Below are 18,308 nucleotides of genomic sequence, written 5' to 3' on the forward strand. Positions count from 1 at the left end.
GGGAGTGAAGGAGGCCCAGCCTCCTGGCCCTAGGCAGTGCCTATACTCTGTGTGAAGCAGTCCCAGGAATTGCTCAGCCCCAGCCTGTGCTCCAGGTTACAGAGGGAGACGTCATCTCCGTACTAAGGGATTCCACTAGAGATCACTAATTCAGTTCCTACCCTACGCTTCCAGCTACTCAAAAGGGCACTGAGCCAAACCTTCTCCTGCCATAGTATCTCTGTACCAAGGATGAGTGTGTCCTGCTGCCTCTCTCCGGGCAGAGCAATAGTTTTGGAGGCAGCATGTAAGGTATCGGAGCAGTATCTGGTTTTGGAAAAACTTCTCCAGAGCACCAGCTTCCAGCTGGCCCTGTTTCAGGCACAGACACCTCGGCTACACCTACCCCACAGATGCTTTTCCAGCTCCTGCTGACTTCCCAGCCTGTGCATCCCCAAAGCTGTCAAGGAGAATGTGGCTGCTGTGTGCTGAACACAAACTGTAGCCGTGCCGTGCTTCCCCGTGTGTTTGAAGAGCAGGTTTTGACTCTCCAAAACCCCAGTGCATCCCAGCTGTGCTGGTGCTCACCTGCAGCTTGGACCACTGAATCCTGCCCACGCAGCGGGCCGCATTTCTCCAGGCGTGCTTGGCTCCGTAGATCAGCTCCGTGTCCCGCAGCTGGTAGGTGTCAGTGGCCTCAATCTCCTTGGTCACTTCCTCCAGCCTTTCCATGTGGGCTTTGGAGCCAGATCTGCGTGTGTGGGGAAGGGAGGAGATGGCGGTCACCAACCCTAGTGAAGGGCAGGGAATCCTGCTGCTCTCCACCCGGGCACGAGCTCATTCTTTCTTAAGCACACGTGTGCACATATACACACACACGTGTGTGCTTTCAGGTGACAGATGACCAAGCGCAGATGGGAGAGGTCAGTACAAGTGCTGCACGGTGTCTGCACAGAGGCAGACAACAAGTGCTAGGAATGACACCCCCCTGAAGAAGCAGCTGAACGTGGAGCACCACAGTCTCATCCTGCTTTGACTCACGAGTGTGAAAGATCAGATCATATGTGACATCTCAGCACAAGCAGCAGCCAGGACCTGCAATGTTCTCCAGCTAACACTTACCTCTTTATGGAGGAATAGTACTGGTCAATGAAGTCCTTAGCCAGCAGGAGCACCTCCTCTTTTGTCCTGGTATCTTCTGACTTGCGGACGTGCTGGCTAGGGGTCATTACTGAGCCCATGCAGATCTGCTCGGTGCATGCGGTGGCCTGATGAGACAGGAGGAGACAAGCGTGTCTTGGGTTACTGCGGCACTTCAGGGTACATGAGCTGGGCTGGGGGAAGTCAACAATTAGCTGCGCAGAAGTTAGTAGCATCTTTGACCAACAGGGACATTTCCAACTTAATTGTTTTCATATCTATAGGTGACATTTTGTGAGACAACTTGAACATGTGCAGTCATCTCTTGTCCCACTTGGTATGGACAATTAGGGCTCACTAGATTCTTGCCCCAGCTTGGCATAAAGTCATATGCTTTTCCTGATTTATCCCAGATGGGCTTCCCTCTCATCCAGCACCAGAGGTTTGAAATTCAGACACTACCAGAGACAAGAAGATTGGCCTGAATTCATCCAGTTCTGCATTTCCAGGTAAAGCCACTGTGATCCACTCAATTATGCTCAGACAACTTTTGGCCAGTCCTATCAACTCTACTCACCATCGCTGTCTTGAGGTGCAGGGTGTCGTGAAGCACGGAGCCTGTCTCCCAGTTCTTGATTTTGACAAACCGTGGGCATTTGGAAGGGCTTCCATTCACTGTGTTCTTCGTTGGGGACTGCCGCCCGGACGGCGGTGGCTGGACAACAGTGAAGACCAGGCACAAGGTCAGTATTCATCAACGAGATACAGGAAAAAGGCCACAACAACACGCAGCATCTTGTGTTAGTGGATGCCCGTGCTTAAATCCTAGTGATAATATAGCGAGAGAGGGTGTATGATCCAAATACTGGCAGCATTTGGGATCCTACAAAGGAGCAACCAGCTCTCAATGCGACTGAGAAGTCATCACTGTTTACAGAGCAGCCAGACCTGTAGGAGTTAAAAAACACAGACAGAAGTGACTTAGGGGACTGTTGTGTTCAAGTTTCCCAGTGGAAGACTTACCTCTCTAAAATATATTAGATGTTTCTTTTTAAGGAGCATCACCTGCTCAGGTTTTACACCTGCCAAGCTCTGCCTCGTTAATACGAGCACTGCGAGACAGAGCCGATCGGTCCTCCAAGCAAGCCAAAGGCACATCTCCTTTGATATCCATGCTGGAAGATCATGGGAATACGGAGGGATAAATTATGCAAGTGGGAGGGCTGCTGAATTATGCATAGTTGGATTACTTACGTCTCAGCTCTGCGTCTCCAGCCCTCCCTGAAACTCCGCTCATCCAGCACATCTTGAGCTAGATGCCAGCATGAGGAAGAGCCTCAGCCAGCAGAGAGCTTGTAAGGGGAAGAGCTGGCTGCAAGGACTGGTGTTTGCACGTGTTTTCACAAATATTATCTAGTATTTCTACCGTGACCCTTATTCGCCCCAAGCACTTAAAAACTTGGAGAGCAATCAGTGTCTGCCAGTGTATCATGGGACAGCGAGATCCGCAGTGGCCCTGGGAAGAAGAGACGTTTCCTCTGGGAATCAGATCTTACAGTAGAGTGCAATTCCATCACTGCAACCACAACAGTGTTGCTGCAGGTTCCAAGGGGAGACCTGGTCCCGCACCAGAGCGTCCTGTCAAAACCCGCTTATATTTGTCATCTCTGCAAAGCAGGGCTTAGACCGAGTTTTGATGTAGCCCTCCTACGTGAGTCCTGTAGCTTGCGTCCCTTTCTAATCCATCCCCAAGGTTTTTTAAAGTCGGCACTACCTCCAGCAGAGCTGCGCGGAGTCTCACCCTCCTTTTTGGGGGCTCTGGGCTCATGTCGCAGCCCACGGACCAGCAGCAAGAGTAGAAATCCAGCATGACAGCCTGAAGGACCCACTGAAGAAGAGCCAGCTCTTCTGGTGGAAGAAGCTCTTGTTTCAGAACAAGCACTTCTGCTGATGAGCAAACCCAGGAGGGAAAGCAACGGGGGGCCACAAGGATGACAAGAGCAGATGAGACTCCAGATCTAACTTGTTTTTCCTTTGCCAGGCAGAGGATTGCTTTGCTTTTCCAAAGCAGAGAGATTGATGCCTGATTATTGCGAGACTGATGACAGACTGAGCAGACACCACTGCATTGCCCTGGTGGCGATGTTGGCCATATTTTTTGCCTAGTGCTTATTTTTACCATATTCTCCACACTTTTTTTTTTTTTTTTTCCTGGAAAATAGGGATTTTGCTGTCGAGCAGCCTGCGGCTCACAGCGTGATACCACGCACTGAAAGCAAGTGCTGGGGGCAAGAGGCAGAGGATGGAGGGGAAGGGAGAGCTTCACAACCTGACCCCTCGATAGGACCCTCTTTGGTCCTCGCAGTTTCTGAAAACCCATCTCTGCACCCCCTCAGGCTAATGCTGTCACAGGTCTCTGTGACATTCCTCGTGTCACAAATCCTGTGATCTCCCCAAGGAGCATTTTGAAGTCCTGGCCCCTGAAGGCAGATAAACACACAGCGGATCCCAGCTTCCCCTTTCCACGCTGCAGAAAACAAATCTAAGACTTCATACAGAGCTCAAAACCAGCAGCAAATGAAAAGAACCTCCTAAACATAGTCCTGGAAAAGCACTATTTTTAAGTTTGGTTTTTTTTCAATTTTGGGGAATCTGACCTGAATTACGGCAGTGGCAGTTCCTGGTCATTTTTTTTTTTTTGCTTGTTTCTCTTTCAAGAGAATTAACCCATTCCTGAGTTACAAGGCCAGGCTGGATGGGGCTTTGAGCAACCTGGTCTAGTGGGAGGTGTCCCTGCCCAGGGCAGGGGGGTTGGAACTAAATGATCTTTAAGGTCCCTTCCAACCTAAACCATTCTATGATTCCATGACTCTGAACCACTAACAGGATGCTGTGCTCTCTGGACCAACCTGGGCCACCCTTAGGACCAAGGGGGACAATCTGCCACCTTCCTTCTGAGCGTGATTGCTCATGAGACCGGTAAAATATAGCTGAAAAATGCTGCTCAAGAATGCAAACAAAAAACAATCCTCACCTGTCCAGACAGAAATTAGAAGTACCAAGCAGAAGGTGTTGGTTGTATCCAGCACCACTTCTTTTATTCTGAGTTAGTTTTGATTTGCTGATGGGGTTTCAGTGCAGCTTAGGAGGTGAACAACATCTTGCTAGAGCAAGAATGACCCAAGAGCACGTTGTGAATCCAGATGAGCCCATCCTTGGAGCAAGCAAGCTCATGGTCCAAGTTGGTGGACATTGGCTACTTAACATCTGCCTACAGATGTTCTACCTTAAGCCTCTCTCAAAGCTGATCCCTTTCCCTTTTTTGTCTTTTCCCTGCAAGAACCGGAAAAGTCTGAACCTTTGCTGAAAGGCGGCCACGGTGCAGAGGCACGATGAATCCCTGGGAGCAGCCGAGGAGACACCACCTACAAGAAGCGAGAGGTGCCAGGTCTGGCAACGGCGTCGCAGAGCAGCTGTGGAGAGAGCGACACCCAGAAGAGACTGGGAAAGAGCTCTGTGTGCGTGTGTGTGTGTGTGTGTGTGTGTGTGTGTGTCTTCCCTGCATGGCAAAGCTGAAGCCAAATATTACCCCTGCTTCTGTCAGCGAGGTTGTGCGAGATCCTTTCATGTTTTAATTAGGCAGCTGCGATATTAGTGACTCAGGAGCGGGACAAACGGAGAGACTAACGTAGCAGTCGGGGCGCGGATGCATTATGCAAACATCTTTTAGAGGGAGCGTGTTGGCACTTATCGTCAGCGTGCAGCTTGCGAGCTGTCTGCCGCGCTTACAGGAGCAGGGGAGGGATGCACCCAGCCCCGGGGGCTTCCTGGGGCCAGGACCGCAGGGACCACCTCCCTTTTTGCAAACCCAAGTGAGGTCTACAAGTCCTCAACCTTCCCCCTGCATCCCAGCCGGGCTTCGGGAGCCCCTGCGACGATGGCACGTATTGCCCTGCTGAAATGCATGGGCTGTGGGAGGACGAGGGCTGCAGCGTTAGCCCGGGTCGCAGATATATTGGCATCCTGACATTTCCTTCCAGACTGCATTAACCCCGCCAGCTGAAAGTGTGTTTTTTCGCTTTTATAAAGCTGTAAATCATCCGTATGAGCGTGGAGCTGATATGACTCCCTTCCTCTGCTTAGCTACACGGACACACGCTCTCCCTGGTTGCCCTGGAGCTCCCAACAAATCAATCCGTGCGGACTGAAATACGACTCACACAGGACCCGGGCTGGTGCAGTCACAGCATCTTTCCATGGGTCAGGTTTGGGGCCAGGGGGATTGTTGGGCTCCTGGGAAACAAGCAAAATACACTGCGTGATTTTGCAAAAAAAAAAGAAGAAAAAAAAAAGAGGGATAGGGATCGATGCCCAACGGGTCTTTCAGCACCTTATTACAAGCCTCAGTGAGCATTCCCCACCTGGCCAAGTGAATCCTCCAAATCCGGCTTTAAGGAACAACGTGTATAAAAAGCTCACACTTGGCTTGACTTGCCCCTGCCTTAACACTATTTATTGCAGCTTGCAAGAAGTTCAGTTGCCTTAACCGCATCCAGCCCGGGGGGGAACGGCTGTGGGGAGTGTGGGGGAAAAGCCAAACTGCCCCCAGAAAAGCAGGCGCACCGACTTGGGGATAAGAAGGATAAAAAGAAAGCTGCACATCTAGTGGAAAAAAAAAATATTAAAGAGTTTAATAACAGCTTAAGACTGGGGGTTTTGGCAGCCCTAACACAGAGAGAAATTAAGCTCCGAACACAGAAGGTTATAAAGTGCTTATAGTTACAGACACATAAATGCAAGGAGCTTAGCAAAGGAGGCAGAAAGACAGTGTCTGTCCAGAGCTGGGGCAAAGGGACCAGAGCAGTGACCTGTCCTTGGGCGAGACGGGCTCGTGATACCTGCCAAAATGCATTAACCGCACGGTGGGACATGGGGCTGCCTGGGAACGTCTCTCCAGCAGCTGAACAAAGCGTGTCACAGGTCTTGGATGCACCCATTTGTGTGTGCCGATGTAGAATCATACCCACCGTACGGTTGTCTATGCTGCTGGGAGACCTGGCCACAATCCTGAGCTGCAGCCAGGTGAGGGGAGGATGGAAATCTTTCCCAAACACGTCTGAGCACCCAAACAGATTGGTTGAAACCATGCAGCAAGTCCAGCACGGTCAGAAGTATCTCAGCATCAGCACCTGCGCAGCGGGTCTTGCATGTCCCATGAGCCTCTGACACTGTGCATGCTGCAGAAGTTCATGTGAATATCCTTCTGCTCAGGAGTTCCAGGAGAAACGGCGTGGGTAGCCCTTATTCCCCAGCCACCAAGACCATGTCACCTCCATGGGCATGGAGGGAGCGTGTCACCTCATGTGACCTCACCCCCGGCTTCTGGCTTTGCATCTTGCCAAAAAAAAATGTGAAATGGGGAAGCATCCCCTGGCAGAGCCACAGCCTGGGAGGTGCTGCTGGACATCCGGGTGTCAACCACACCACGAGGGACACCCACCCTATGGCAGTCTGCAGGTGGCATGTCAGCGAGGAGCGTGTCATTGCAGCTCGTTGGAGCTGGGAAGAGGCATCAGCCAGACTGAGGACATTCCTGAGCTGAGGAAATACTGATTTTTCTTGGAAGTCTTCATAGGACCGCTAAATCACTTTTCTCCTCTCCTTTGGAAAACAGGCCCTACTATGTCACCCTGAGAAACACGGTGGGGCAAGGAGACCAAATGGTCCCCAGGCTGGTGCCCCGTGTGTCCTGCCCTGCTGCTGGTTAATCCCATCAGGGAGACACATTTGCCCGGACAGGCTTGGCAGTGCTCACGCACGTCATGTTTTCCCCAAGGTGATCTTTCTGGCCTGGCAGGGTCTGCCTTACGTCGCTGGCTTTGCTACAAACGTGGAGTTAATCCACTTTTGGCAAGGAAGCCTGAGAATTTATGTCCGTGGAGTGTGAGGAGATGAAAAGGCACCGTACAACTTATTATCTGAAGTGCTCTATTGAATTACCATCATATGAATCAAAACGACTTTAACGATGCAACTCGGCTTTTTGCCACAGAAAGGGACGCCAGTCCCGAGGGAGGTTTCAGAGTCCTGGTCCCTGGCTGGGCTCCCATCCCAGTCTGGCCCCTTGGATAGAGAGCATTGTTCTCCAGTAACTTTTACACTGCCCGAACCACGGAAAATTCGGCTTCTGGACCAAATGGGCTCTACGCCCCATCAACTCCTCCAGCTGGTGGGATCAAAGGTCTTCAGGGTAGTGCCTGTAGGCCTTGCGGGTTCTCTGTGGTGTGAGAGCCCACCAGGATGGGTCGTGTACCCCCAGGCCACCTTCCCACCCAAAGCAGCACAATCCATGGGTTCTTACCTGCTCGGCTTCGGAATAGGGGTTGTTCAGGACCACGGGCGCGTTGCTCTTTCCCCACAGGTTGCCAAAGACACGGTCGTTCTCCATCTGAGCCGGTAAGGCTTTCTGTGGCTTGTTTTCCCCTTCCCTGAAACTGAAGGGTTAAAAACCATTTGGGTCAGCGGGTGGGAGGGCGGATGGGTGATGGGACCACAGAGGCTCAGGTCCCCAAGCAATGGCTCCAGGACCTGCTCCGGCTGCTTCCCGCAGGAGCGAAAACTCACGCGTCTCCCTGCGGGAGGGGAGGAAATGCTCTGCCTCGGCCGAGGCCATGAATCACCGCAGTGAGGGCAACCCAAATACAATATAAATTTCACCGTGTGGGCCAGCGCCGTGCCTGCAAATCAACAGGAAACCCCTGCCCCGACACTGGCTCTGGCGAGGCTACACGCCAGACCCTCTGCACCCCAAAACCCAGGCTGGAGCCCGGCAAAAACAAGCGCAGAGCTGGGGAAAGGAGAGCCCCACGCACTTCCAGCTGCAGAACCTCATGAAAAACCTCCTTGCAAAACCTCACAGCAAAACCAGCTGGGTCTGCAGAGCAGCTTGGTGTTTATGAGCAGAGGAGAGGAGAAAAAAAAAAACCCAAGGAAAAATAGGTGGCTCCCAGGAGGGAGAGACAGATCTCTCTCCTCTTTCCTGACCTTTACGGATGCTGCAAATGCCGGTGAGTTCAAGCAATTTTACTCAGGCAAACTGACGGATTGCCTCCACGGAGCTGGGGAGATTGGAAGGCTAGGGACTGAGGATGTCCCCAGCGCCACTGCCCTAGCCTGCGTGGTGAGGCTGGTGTAGCTCTTGGTGCACACATGTTTTGCCTGGGGGAACGTACATCGGAATGTCGGCGAGGCTGTTAAATGCCATCTGAGCAGCGATGGAAAACCACTGCCATACGAGCCCTTGCGCAGGAGAAAAACAAATGGGGTTTAGGGAGGTGACGTTCAGAGAAGGCAGGCTGTGTGGCACATGCACTGACCACCACGGGTGGGAAGGAGACCCACGGGTTGAGCTGCATGGGACCACGGGCCAGGATCGGCAGCCTTCGCCCTTGCTCGACAGACCGTCGAGGTAATGTGCTCTGGCAACTGTTTTGCTCCTGCCGTCAGTCCTTAAAAGTCTTCCAGATGCCCACTAAAGTCAATAATGAGCCTTCCCATTAACAACGGTGGGCTTTGGGCACCAACCAAAGTAGGACACTCGCTCTCAGGGCATAATTCACACCAACACAGTGCTCTTGACACCGTCTCGGGAAGATGCGTACACACAAACAAATTCAGTTTCACAATCTTCCTTGCCCCCCAGCTCCTATCCTTAAGGAAAATACTTCACTTAAAGATGATGTCCCTGTGCTCTAAATTTTCTGTCATTTTTCTGCCTTTACAGAGCAATGTTCAGCTGCCAAAATATGACACCAGGCTCCTGGACACCTTCCAAACCTTGGCTGCCTTAGGGTGAAAGCAGCCAGCTTGGTGCAAGCGAGGAGGTACAGGTGCCATAGGGGCAGTTCTTACTGGCTTTCCTATGTCGTCCCCCCCCCTTCCCCCGGGAAAAGAAAGCTGTTCTTTTGTGACTTGGCTCCTACCAGTATGTGAAAGGGTTTCAATCAGATAAAACACAAGAAACCTCACCCTCCCCACTGCACAGCCGCGGCCAAAGACAACAGGTCCCAGCTCTCTGCTACATGTGGTGGTGGTGGTGCTGCTGCTGCCAGGAGCACTCAGCAGCCACAGAGGTCCCAGGGCTGGGGACAACCATGGACCATTCAGTACCCACCCTGCCCTCTACCAGCCCACCCACAGGGGAAGCTCAGGGTCTCCTGACACATCCAGAGAATTCATCTAGAGAATTCCAAGCAGCAAGGCAGGGAGTTAGCAGGATGAACATCCAGCAAATCTAGCTCTTCCTCTAAGACAAGGCCGGCTGTTAAACCTCTCGGAGAATACTCATTTCCACGGCTGAGCATCCCTGCCCTCAGACCTGAGTCTCATTACATCAGGGAGGGTGGAGGCAGGTCCATGCAGAGCCACTGAGCACATGAAATGATAGGCAAACACAAGCCATCTCCTGTAGCTGATGAGCCCCAACGTGCTGCTCCCCACAACTGGCCCAAAATCAAGACACAAGCACTAAATCCATAAGGCAATGGGAGAAATCCCTTGACTTTACTGGAACCTGGGGGTTGGCAGAGGGAACCTGCCTGGCTGGGGGACCACGGTGCCTCTCCAGGGGCACAGACTTTGCCTTGATGCAGACAGGAGAGGCTTGGGCAGACAGACCCCAGCGTGCCAGATATCCCGCAGGTGCCTCTGAAATGACACTGAGCACATGCCTGCAGGTGCCTGGCATGATCCACTGCTTCCAGGAAGGTGTTTGCAAGCCTGTCTAAAGGGGCATCTGCCGGCACAAGGGAACCTCGGAGAGGAATCTATCAGTCAGCAGCAGCAGCCAGAGGTCTCGACCAGGAGGCTGGAGGAGTAATTTCATTGTCTGCACACCAGCAAAGCCATAAACGTTGATACCTGTGCTAACGGCACGGAAAAAAGACCAGATGCTTGAATTAAGTCACCGCTGTAGTTGGCTACTTTGTGTCTTGCTGGAGGGGGGACCTGGTCCTGTTCACTGGCCTCGAGCATCACCTGACAGCGAGATGCCCCGTCCTGAGGAGCAGTGAGGTCGAGGTGGGCATTGAGGGATGGATGCTCAGCAGCAAATTCTCCACTTCCCATCGCCTGTTGGCCGCCGGGGCAGGAACGGGTTGCGTATTGCTATTCCTGATGGATTTACGGCTGCATGAGAAAGGCGCTGCCCTCACCCTTCGCCTCTGCGATAAAAGCCCAGTCAAGCGTGGCTGTCACAAAGCCATTAGACTGAACTGGTGGCAGTGTCTCTCATCCCCGGGGTGGTGTTGTGCTGCAGTTTGCTCGGTGTCGGGCGAGAAGGACTGTCCCTCATCCCTCGCAGGGCTGCGGGTGTCTGCCCCTGCCCTGAGCCAACGCAGACCTCTCCCGGATGAGGCTGCCCAGAAGTATCCGGCTCTGTCTTTTGGAGAGAGACAGAGAGAGAAAAGCCCATTCAGAGCAGCCACGGCCTCACCCCAGATGGGGCGAAAGAAAAGTTAACAAAAAAAATCAATTGCTTCATTTTACAAATATTTCCTGCCTGTTTCTTGCAACTGCCTTGTTTGTGAGCTCAGGACAGGAACGGGGTCTTTTGGGTCAGTTATTTTCCACTCTCGACTTGGCTCCCCCAGCCATCAGCAGAGATGCGGGGTGACCTGCCGTATTCACATAAGGATGCCACTCACACGCTCAAGGGGAGTGACAGGATGTCCAGAACACTGTGCCTGAGCTTCCAAAAGCATTTTATGGACAGGGATCCCTAAGAACAGGGGTTCCCACTGGGCGATGCGGGGGGTTCTGGTCCCCCAAGGTGGGTTTTGAGGCATCCAGGCTGGGCACCTCCAGGGAGCTGCCGTGGGAGCAGGGGAGAGGGGGGCTTCCCTTGGCTCCCGGCAGCCTTTGGAGAAATCCTCACGACTCACCATCATACCCAACCTGGGTGCTTTGGGGCATTGAACAGGAGGATTTCACCACTTTAGTGTCTTTGAAGAACTGGAAGCCATGCTGAAGATCTGTCCTCGGAGGCACTTGTTTGGCTGAACCCCCTCAAAGGCCAGATCCAGGATCCAGAGATCCTTCTGACCTGGGTCCCTCTGCCAGACCCATTAGACACCATTTCAGCACTAAAAAAATCTTTTGGATCCAGAGCCAGTTCTGGGGGAGGGACACCTTTTGATGTTGTTTTTTTGGACTGAAAGCAAAAATCTGGTACTTAAAAAAAGAAAGAGGAATCCTGCCCTCCCCCACTGGCACACAGGCAGAGCCTGGGATGCTGCCTCACCTCGGAAAGAGCATCTGGCTGTTTGGAGAAATGAGAGGCACCACTGTTTTCTTTTGACTAATTTGATGATGTTGCAGTGCTCAGAGTGATGAGGCAGAAGGGAAGTTGCTGAGACAGCCCTTTGAGAAATTTTTCCAAAGCTTTTCCAAAAAGAGAGAGAAAAAAAAAAAAAGAGCAAAAAGAAAGTTTGTCACTTGGCTCCTTTGAATTTGCTTGGCAGAAGGATTTCTCTGATTTCCCGGGCGGAGATGCGAGGTACCGTTAGCTGCTGCAGTGCCCAGGGGCTGATTTGGATGAACCGATAAGGACATGGATGTCCATGCTCCTGATGATGGCTCTCATGCCGAGATGCTGATAGCAGTGACCACAAGGCGTGAACTCCTTCCAGGCCCTTGTCCCAGCAGCTGAAAACCCTACGCTGGTGCTTGGGACCTGCGTGTGAAGCTCACGTGGGCACACACCGCTTTCTCTGAGCTGCAGGAGAGAAATACCTTCGAGAAATACAGGCTGCCCAGGGAGGTGGTGGAGTCTCCGTCTCTGGAGACATTCAAAACCCACCTGGACACGTTCCTGTGCAACCTGCTGTAGGTGGACGTGCTCTGGCAAGGAGGTTGAACTAGATGATCTCCAGAGGTCCTTTCCAACTCCTATCATTCTGTGATTCTATTTTCCTTTCTTCCCCTCTCCTGGCATGTCCTCGGGGAGGGCTCCAAGGCTGTGCTGCACATTGCTCCTCCTTCCAGCGCTAGAGGCCAGGATAAATGGTTCTTGTCTCATGGAAAACCGCACTCCAGAGGGCATTGCACCCTCAGAAGTTAATATCTTTTTGCTATCATGCCCTTGGGGCAGCTCAGAGTCTGCAACATTGGCAAAGTCTGGCTGCAGACTCCTCGCCTCGAGGTTTAAGGAAAGGGCTGGTGCAACAGCACAAGTTAGAGGGATCTGCAGGAGCAGGGGTGGGACAGGGGCTGGGATCTTCAGGGTGCAGAGAGCTCAGAAGGAAGTGGGAACATTGGAAGCAGAAGGAATAACTCCACAAGGTAGGATGCGCTCCCCGGAGAGGCAGCGTGGCCAGAGTGGGTGATTGCAGGATGATCAAAGCAAGAAACCACTTCCTAAATGAGAAAGGGGAGCTTGGACGGCACTGAAGGAAGAGAAAAGCCTCACCCACAAGCACATGGCATGGCTTGAAGAAGGTCTTGCTCCATCAGAAGGTCAGAGCATCGCTGGGCTGTGCCCAGTGCTGGGATTAGGGACTAATGAGCTGAGGAAGCTGCACAGAGCAGTTTTGGAGCGAGGCCAATGAAATACAAAGTTGGTAGATGCCGTTGAGTAGGCATTGACAGATAAAGACCTGGGAACAGATCCAAATGATCCCAAAGTCTTCCCGCCGGCACTGTTGGAGATTCAGCCAGCATCAGATGCAACCTGCAACTGCCATGCTCGTCCTTTCCCGGCTGTGCCAAAGAGCCCAAAGAGCTCAAAGAGCTGTGGATTCCAGCCCCAGCATCTCATCTGGAGCCCAAATGCAGATCAGGTCTGCTGGGGAAGCGCGGGCTCATACTTGGGCCATGGGTTTGTCTGCTGGGACCACCTACAACGAGAACGGCCGCCCCATGGGATGTGAGAAGCAGCACCAGCCCAGGGGGCTGAGCGGGTGAAGGGTGCTTCGGAGCCTGGTCGGAAGGGCTCCATGGGGGCACATTCGGGTGGAATTTGTTATTTTGCAGGCACAAAATGCCTCTCTGGATTAGACTGATGCAGTCAGAGTGATGAGGAAGAATCCGCTGAGGGAGAAGGGGAGGGTTATTCACTGCCAAAGCTTCCTACTTCACCGTTCTGCAGAATGGCAATAGCATGATAGTTTCAGGGAACCTTTTCATTTCAGAGGTTTTAAAGTTTTCGTGTCCAAGTACAGAATAATGAAGACATCAGAAATGCAAATGAAATGTTTTGAGCAACACAAAGAGATTTTGGCGGCAGTGAAGGAGGTGGGAGGAAGAGAATTTTCTCTTCGAGAACTGCAAAATTACGGGGTTTGTTCCAATGCAGGATGGAGCCTGAAACCTTGATACCCTTCATAAACAGGATTCCTGCTCTCAGCACACTTCTCCCTCTCAGGGCTGCTGATGCTGCTTTTTGGACCGAAACTGCCATGTTTCCATCATGCTGTTCATGTTATGGAATAGACCTGAGAGGAAAAATAAATACTGGCAACTCGGTGGGGGGAAGATGGGACATGACAATCTTCCTAGAGCTCAGAGGGAAAAACAGACCTAGGTTAGCTGGCAGAGAGTGAATCAAACTCTATTTTTGTTTTCTAGCCCACGGTGAGCCTCATGGCAGAAATGCCAGCTCTCATCATACCTTGCGCCCCACTTCCATGCTCTGTTTTATGATCGACTTCACCGCAGCCGGCTTGAGCCAAGTCACAGACATTCAGCCCATGGCTGCAGCCCATCGCCTCGGCACGCACCATGGACCCAGGCCACCTTACAGCTGGAAATCAGCAGGGAGCAAAGGCCAGGTCATCGCATGGACATCTCCCCCGGGGAGTGCAGACCACAGGTGCAAGGGATGGAGATGAACTGATTTTTCCCCCCAAGCGCAACCTTCCCAGTTCCCAGTTTTCCTGGCAAATAACGTTAGAAACATGGGCTGGAAACCCAGAGCATCAGGTGTAATTGGAATTGCTTTTGGCAAAGCCCACCTTGAACAAGAAGCATTTGGCTCCTTAGGAATAACCTACAAGTTCTACCATTCCTTCTTCACCCTCGGGAAGCTGTCACAGCTCTGTGAGATGCTCTGGCTTTGACAAAGTGCTGCAGGCTCTGAAGGTCAGCACCAGGAGAAGACAGAGACAGAACAGGATTAGTCCCGACACCAACATCTCCAGCTGGATCGATGGTCAAGTTGTCCAAGGCTGTAGGTGTCGAGCTCAACCTTGAGTGAGGTTTTGCACCCTCCTGGTGTCTAGGTAGAGCTCTACTCCTGTTTTGACTAACGCCAGCTTTGCTTGTTCCCCCCCAGCCTGGAGAAGTCATAGCCTACAGCACGAAAGCAGCATCAGTCTCTTAAGACTTGCTTATTTTTGGGGGCATTTCTTTGACATCAATCAACGCAGTCTCCATGGTTCTCCACTCCCTGTCGTTGCCTGACCTCTCCGCACTTCTCCTGCGGACCAAGAAAACTCTCACTGTAGAAGACCTTCACCGTGCCCCAGCTCTGTCTGAGACCAGGCAGAGGAGATGAATCATCTCCAGCACGTCGCAGGAGTGGGAGGAGAAGTGCCCTTTAGCCTGCAGAGCAGCTCTCGACAAGTTTTCCCTGCGGTATATCTCCTTTCCCACTTCTCCAGGTGAGCCCAGGTCTTCTCACTCGTACAGAGTCCTACCTCACAAGAGTGAGGCTGCGGCTTTTCATCAAGCGGAAGATTGAAGACTAATTTTGAACGAAAAGTGGATTTTTCAGTCCCAGGGTACATAGATTTCATAGATCATTTTTTTAAAGGACATTGAGAAATAAAGTGAGTGGAGTTTTGGTGAAGTACCCACTTCACTAATATTCTTGCTGGTTTGAGGTCCTTCAGTTTAAGTGAATTCAAAGTGTTTTGGTTTAATCTCTTTATGAGGAGAAGAGACTGCTCAAAGAAAAAAAAAAACACATTTTTCATCTTTCCCCCCAGCCAGAGCAGAATTTCTTCAGAAAACCTGCAGCTGGTGGGACAGGACAGGGACACTGGGGGACAGGGTTTGAAAGGTGAAGCTGTACCTTGTATCAATGCTTGGATTGTGCCCTCCGGGGGCTTCACCGGGTCATGACCCCCAGCTCCATCGCAGCAGTCATAGCAAAAACAGAGGGACAGAAGGGGTTTTTAAGCACGTTTTGTTGGACCTGTAGTCAAGCACAACCCCTTCAAGGTCTCAATTCTTTGGGTGCTTAAATCAGGTTCCCCCAGGGATGGGTCGGTGATGGATTAAAGGATGTGCAGTCCGGACAGGTAGCCCTCGACTTTTCAGGGAGCTCAGGGGGTTAAATTGCCTCCTGTCACACAGCAGAGACCAAAACCAACAGTTTCTGAAAGCAGCCAAACAAAAAAGCAGTGTTTTGGGACCTGGGGGGGTGTGTGGGGAGGGGATGGCAGGGAAGGATGTTCCTGAGCACGCCCTGTCCCACCGCTCCCCCCCAGACGTCCACCACCCGCCGCCGGCACCGAGCGGATTTCTTTATTTCCCTCTGACTCAGTGTGACCACCCTAAAGGGCTTTGAGTAACCGTGTCCTCTGCAGAAAAAAGGCATGATTTGGGAGAGCAGAGATAATGGCGCGAAAGCAGCCGAAAATTAAAAAAAAAAAAAAAAAAGGTGGAAAACACAGGATGTGAGTGTTGGCTTGTGATGGGAGTGATTGGGAGCGATCCCACCCCAGGGAACCCGCTCCTCTGCAGCCAACAGCTCTGCCTTTCATCTCTGGTTGTTTTGGATAAAACAAATAAATACCATTCCCCCCCCCCCCCCCCTCTCCCCCCCAACCCCCTCCCCTAAGGAAGCAGGTGCAGCGAAGGGAACTTGAAGTTACAAATCCCTCTGTCACAGAGCCGAGATCGCCGGCTTCAGTCAATCCTCCTGAAAAAGCCTCTTGGCTTTTTACAGCCGGTCGATAACCGAGGGCAGCCACAACCTGCTGCAGCACTTGACAGTGCTAAAACGCGTTCGGGGACTTGGGGAAAGGCAACAGGCAAAGGCAACCTATCACTGCTAATAAACGGCCAGGAGGCGAGAGAGCTGGTACCGAGAAAAAAAAAAAATATAAAAATAGCTACTAACAACACATTTGCAAAGCATGAAGGACCACCGGGAGCTGCTTTTGGCTCCGGAGCGATGGTCTGTATCTCAGGGAAATGCCGAGGAGGATTAAGAGGGCAACACCACACACGTGGCCTCTTGCAGAAGCAGATACCTGAAACAAAGCTGTTCCATCCGCCCGATGGGACTTCACCCTCCTCAAGAAGCCGTGGGGCAAGCACCTCTATGTCCCCACCCTTGTTAGACATGCAGATACATATTGAAATAATTAGCTTGATCTAGAAAGAGCGGAGAGGATGAACAGGCAGCTCCGCTGTTGCATTTCAACAAGGGATGGGCATTTCTCTTGACGGGAAACATTTCCCCCCTTCCCAGAAGACAGGACCACCCAAAGCAGGTCCCACTGCCCTTGCACACAGGTCCCTTTGGCTTCAGCTGGAGCTGGACTTGGGGGGGTCCCCCTCTCCGCTCCCCAAAGCCAGAGCCTGTTTGCCAAAAGCACGGAAGGTTTTGAAACTCCTGGGAAGCACCGTACCCTGCTGGTCTGACCTTCCCGCTCCCTCTCCGGCAGTTAATCAACAGCAGATTTCAAGGGGAGCGCTCCAAAGCAGAAGAGCAAGGACAGACAACACCATGAATCTTATTTGGCAGGTGGGGAAACTGAGGCACGGGATTTTGTTTAAAGCTTACAATAAATTAGATGGAGACCACAGAACAGAAACAACTCCCAGCCCAGCCCGTGATCCACTCCATCCTGTATCTCAGCTTTCCGTGACACGTTACTCCTGCTGTCTCCCCCGTTTCCCGCGCTTACATCTTTCTCCCTGTCTTCCACCACCCATTCCAAATTTTTCATTCCTTTTATCTTCCTCTCATCAATCACTTCCCCCTTTTTCTTTTCGCATCCCTTCCTCTCCCCCTCCATCCTGCTGGGTCAGACAGCAGCCCTTTCTGGAGAGGTGCCCACCGACACCTAAACCGGCCGCATTGGGTAGCCAAACCCAGCACACGTCACCAAATGTAAAAAATGTAGTTAGGGACCTACCAGTCCACCTGGACTTCTATATCTCTTGTCTCTACCTTGGCGGGTGCATCTCCATTGCTGTCCTTACTGCTGCCCTTCAGGAGATCCAGGACGGGCTCGATTTCTTTGAGCAGTTCATTGTCTTCCACACCACCGTTGAGGCAAGGGTGACCACAAGCACCCTCCTTCCCCTTCCCAGCGTCCTGCCCTTTGCTGCTGGTAACGACGCCGTTAACGTGGACCATCGGCTCCACCTCTCGCCCGATCTCTCTTGTCCACAGGGAGCCCATGGTGCGGTCGGCTGCTGGCAGCGGCTGCTCTTTGCTGTGCAGGCTTGGGTTGGACAAGTCAACCACCTTCGGAGTCGGGCAGAGGGGTCTGGTGACACGGATGGTTTTTGGCGTCCCGTCGCCTGCAAAAGTGGTCTCCAGGTGAGTGGTGAAGCCCTCGGGGCCCCGCAGGATGAGGACCACGTAGGTCTCGGAGGCAATGCTTCTCAGTATCTCCAGCGCAGTCTCATAGCTCATGTCCACCAGGGGCTTGCCATTGACTGCTAAAATGATGTCCCCAGCCTGGATGAGGCCACTCTGCTCTGCAGCCCCTCCCCGGATCAGGTCTGAGATGATGACGGGCGGCTTGCTGACGCGCTCCTTCACCAGAAAGCCGAGGCCGCCCACCTTGCGCTTGAAGAGCCTCACCGAGATGACGTTGGGCTGTATCTGCTGCACGCTGAACACATTCTCTTCCATGGCAGCCCCCCCTCTTCGAGCCTGCAGACCAGGACCTCGACACGCACTGAGAGCAGAGAAATTCACTGCCTGAGATGCTTTTCGGGAGGGAGGGGGAAAGGGCCAACTTTTGGGGCTTTTAAGCAAGTGGCCTCACTGCAAAGCTCCTCTGGGCTTCGGCCGGGGGCTGGCTTTCTGCAGCATGCTCCCTGCTGCCTCTCTCCCAGAGCGATGTCCTGGGGAAGGCAGGGGTATATCACGGGTGGAAAGCAAGTCTAGGGGCAGGGCGGGCAGGGCTGGGCATCGTGTGGCCAAGCAGGGGCTGGAGGGGGCA

At 52.5% G+C, this 18,308-nt stretch overlaps 1 protein-coding gene across 1 annotated transcript in view; it reads right to left on the bottom strand.

The window, feature by feature from the left end:
• NOS1 (nitric oxide synthase 1) overlaps positions 1–17,995 on the bottom strand; it is a 40,225-nt gene extending 22,230 nt beyond the window's left edge. The window contains exons 1-7 of the mRNA XM_074159751.1: positions 17,268–17,995; positions 10,272–10,290; positions 9,752–9,754; positions 7,481–7,567; positions 1,697–1,834; positions 1,102–1,247; positions 568–730 (exon numbers count right to left, since the gene is read on the bottom strand). Coding sequence (XP_074015852.1) covers positions 568–730; positions 1,102–1,247; positions 1,697–1,834; positions 7,481–7,567; positions 9,752–9,754; positions 10,272–10,290; positions 17,268–17,995 — 1,284 coding nt within the window. The remainder of the gene's footprint in view (positions 1–567; positions 731–1,101; positions 1,248–1,696; positions 1,835–7,480; positions 7,568–9,751; positions 9,755–10,271; positions 10,291–17,267) is intronic.
• Positions 17,996–18,308: the final 313 nt, after the last annotated feature.

The sequence above is a fragment of the Numenius arquata genome, chromosome 16 (genome assembly GCF_964106895.1).
Source record: "Numenius arquata chromosome 16, bNumArq3.hap1.1, whole genome shotgun sequence".
In the NCBI taxonomy this organism is placed as follows: domain Eukaryota; kingdom Metazoa; phylum Chordata; class Aves; order Charadriiformes; family Scolopacidae; genus Numenius; species Numenius arquata.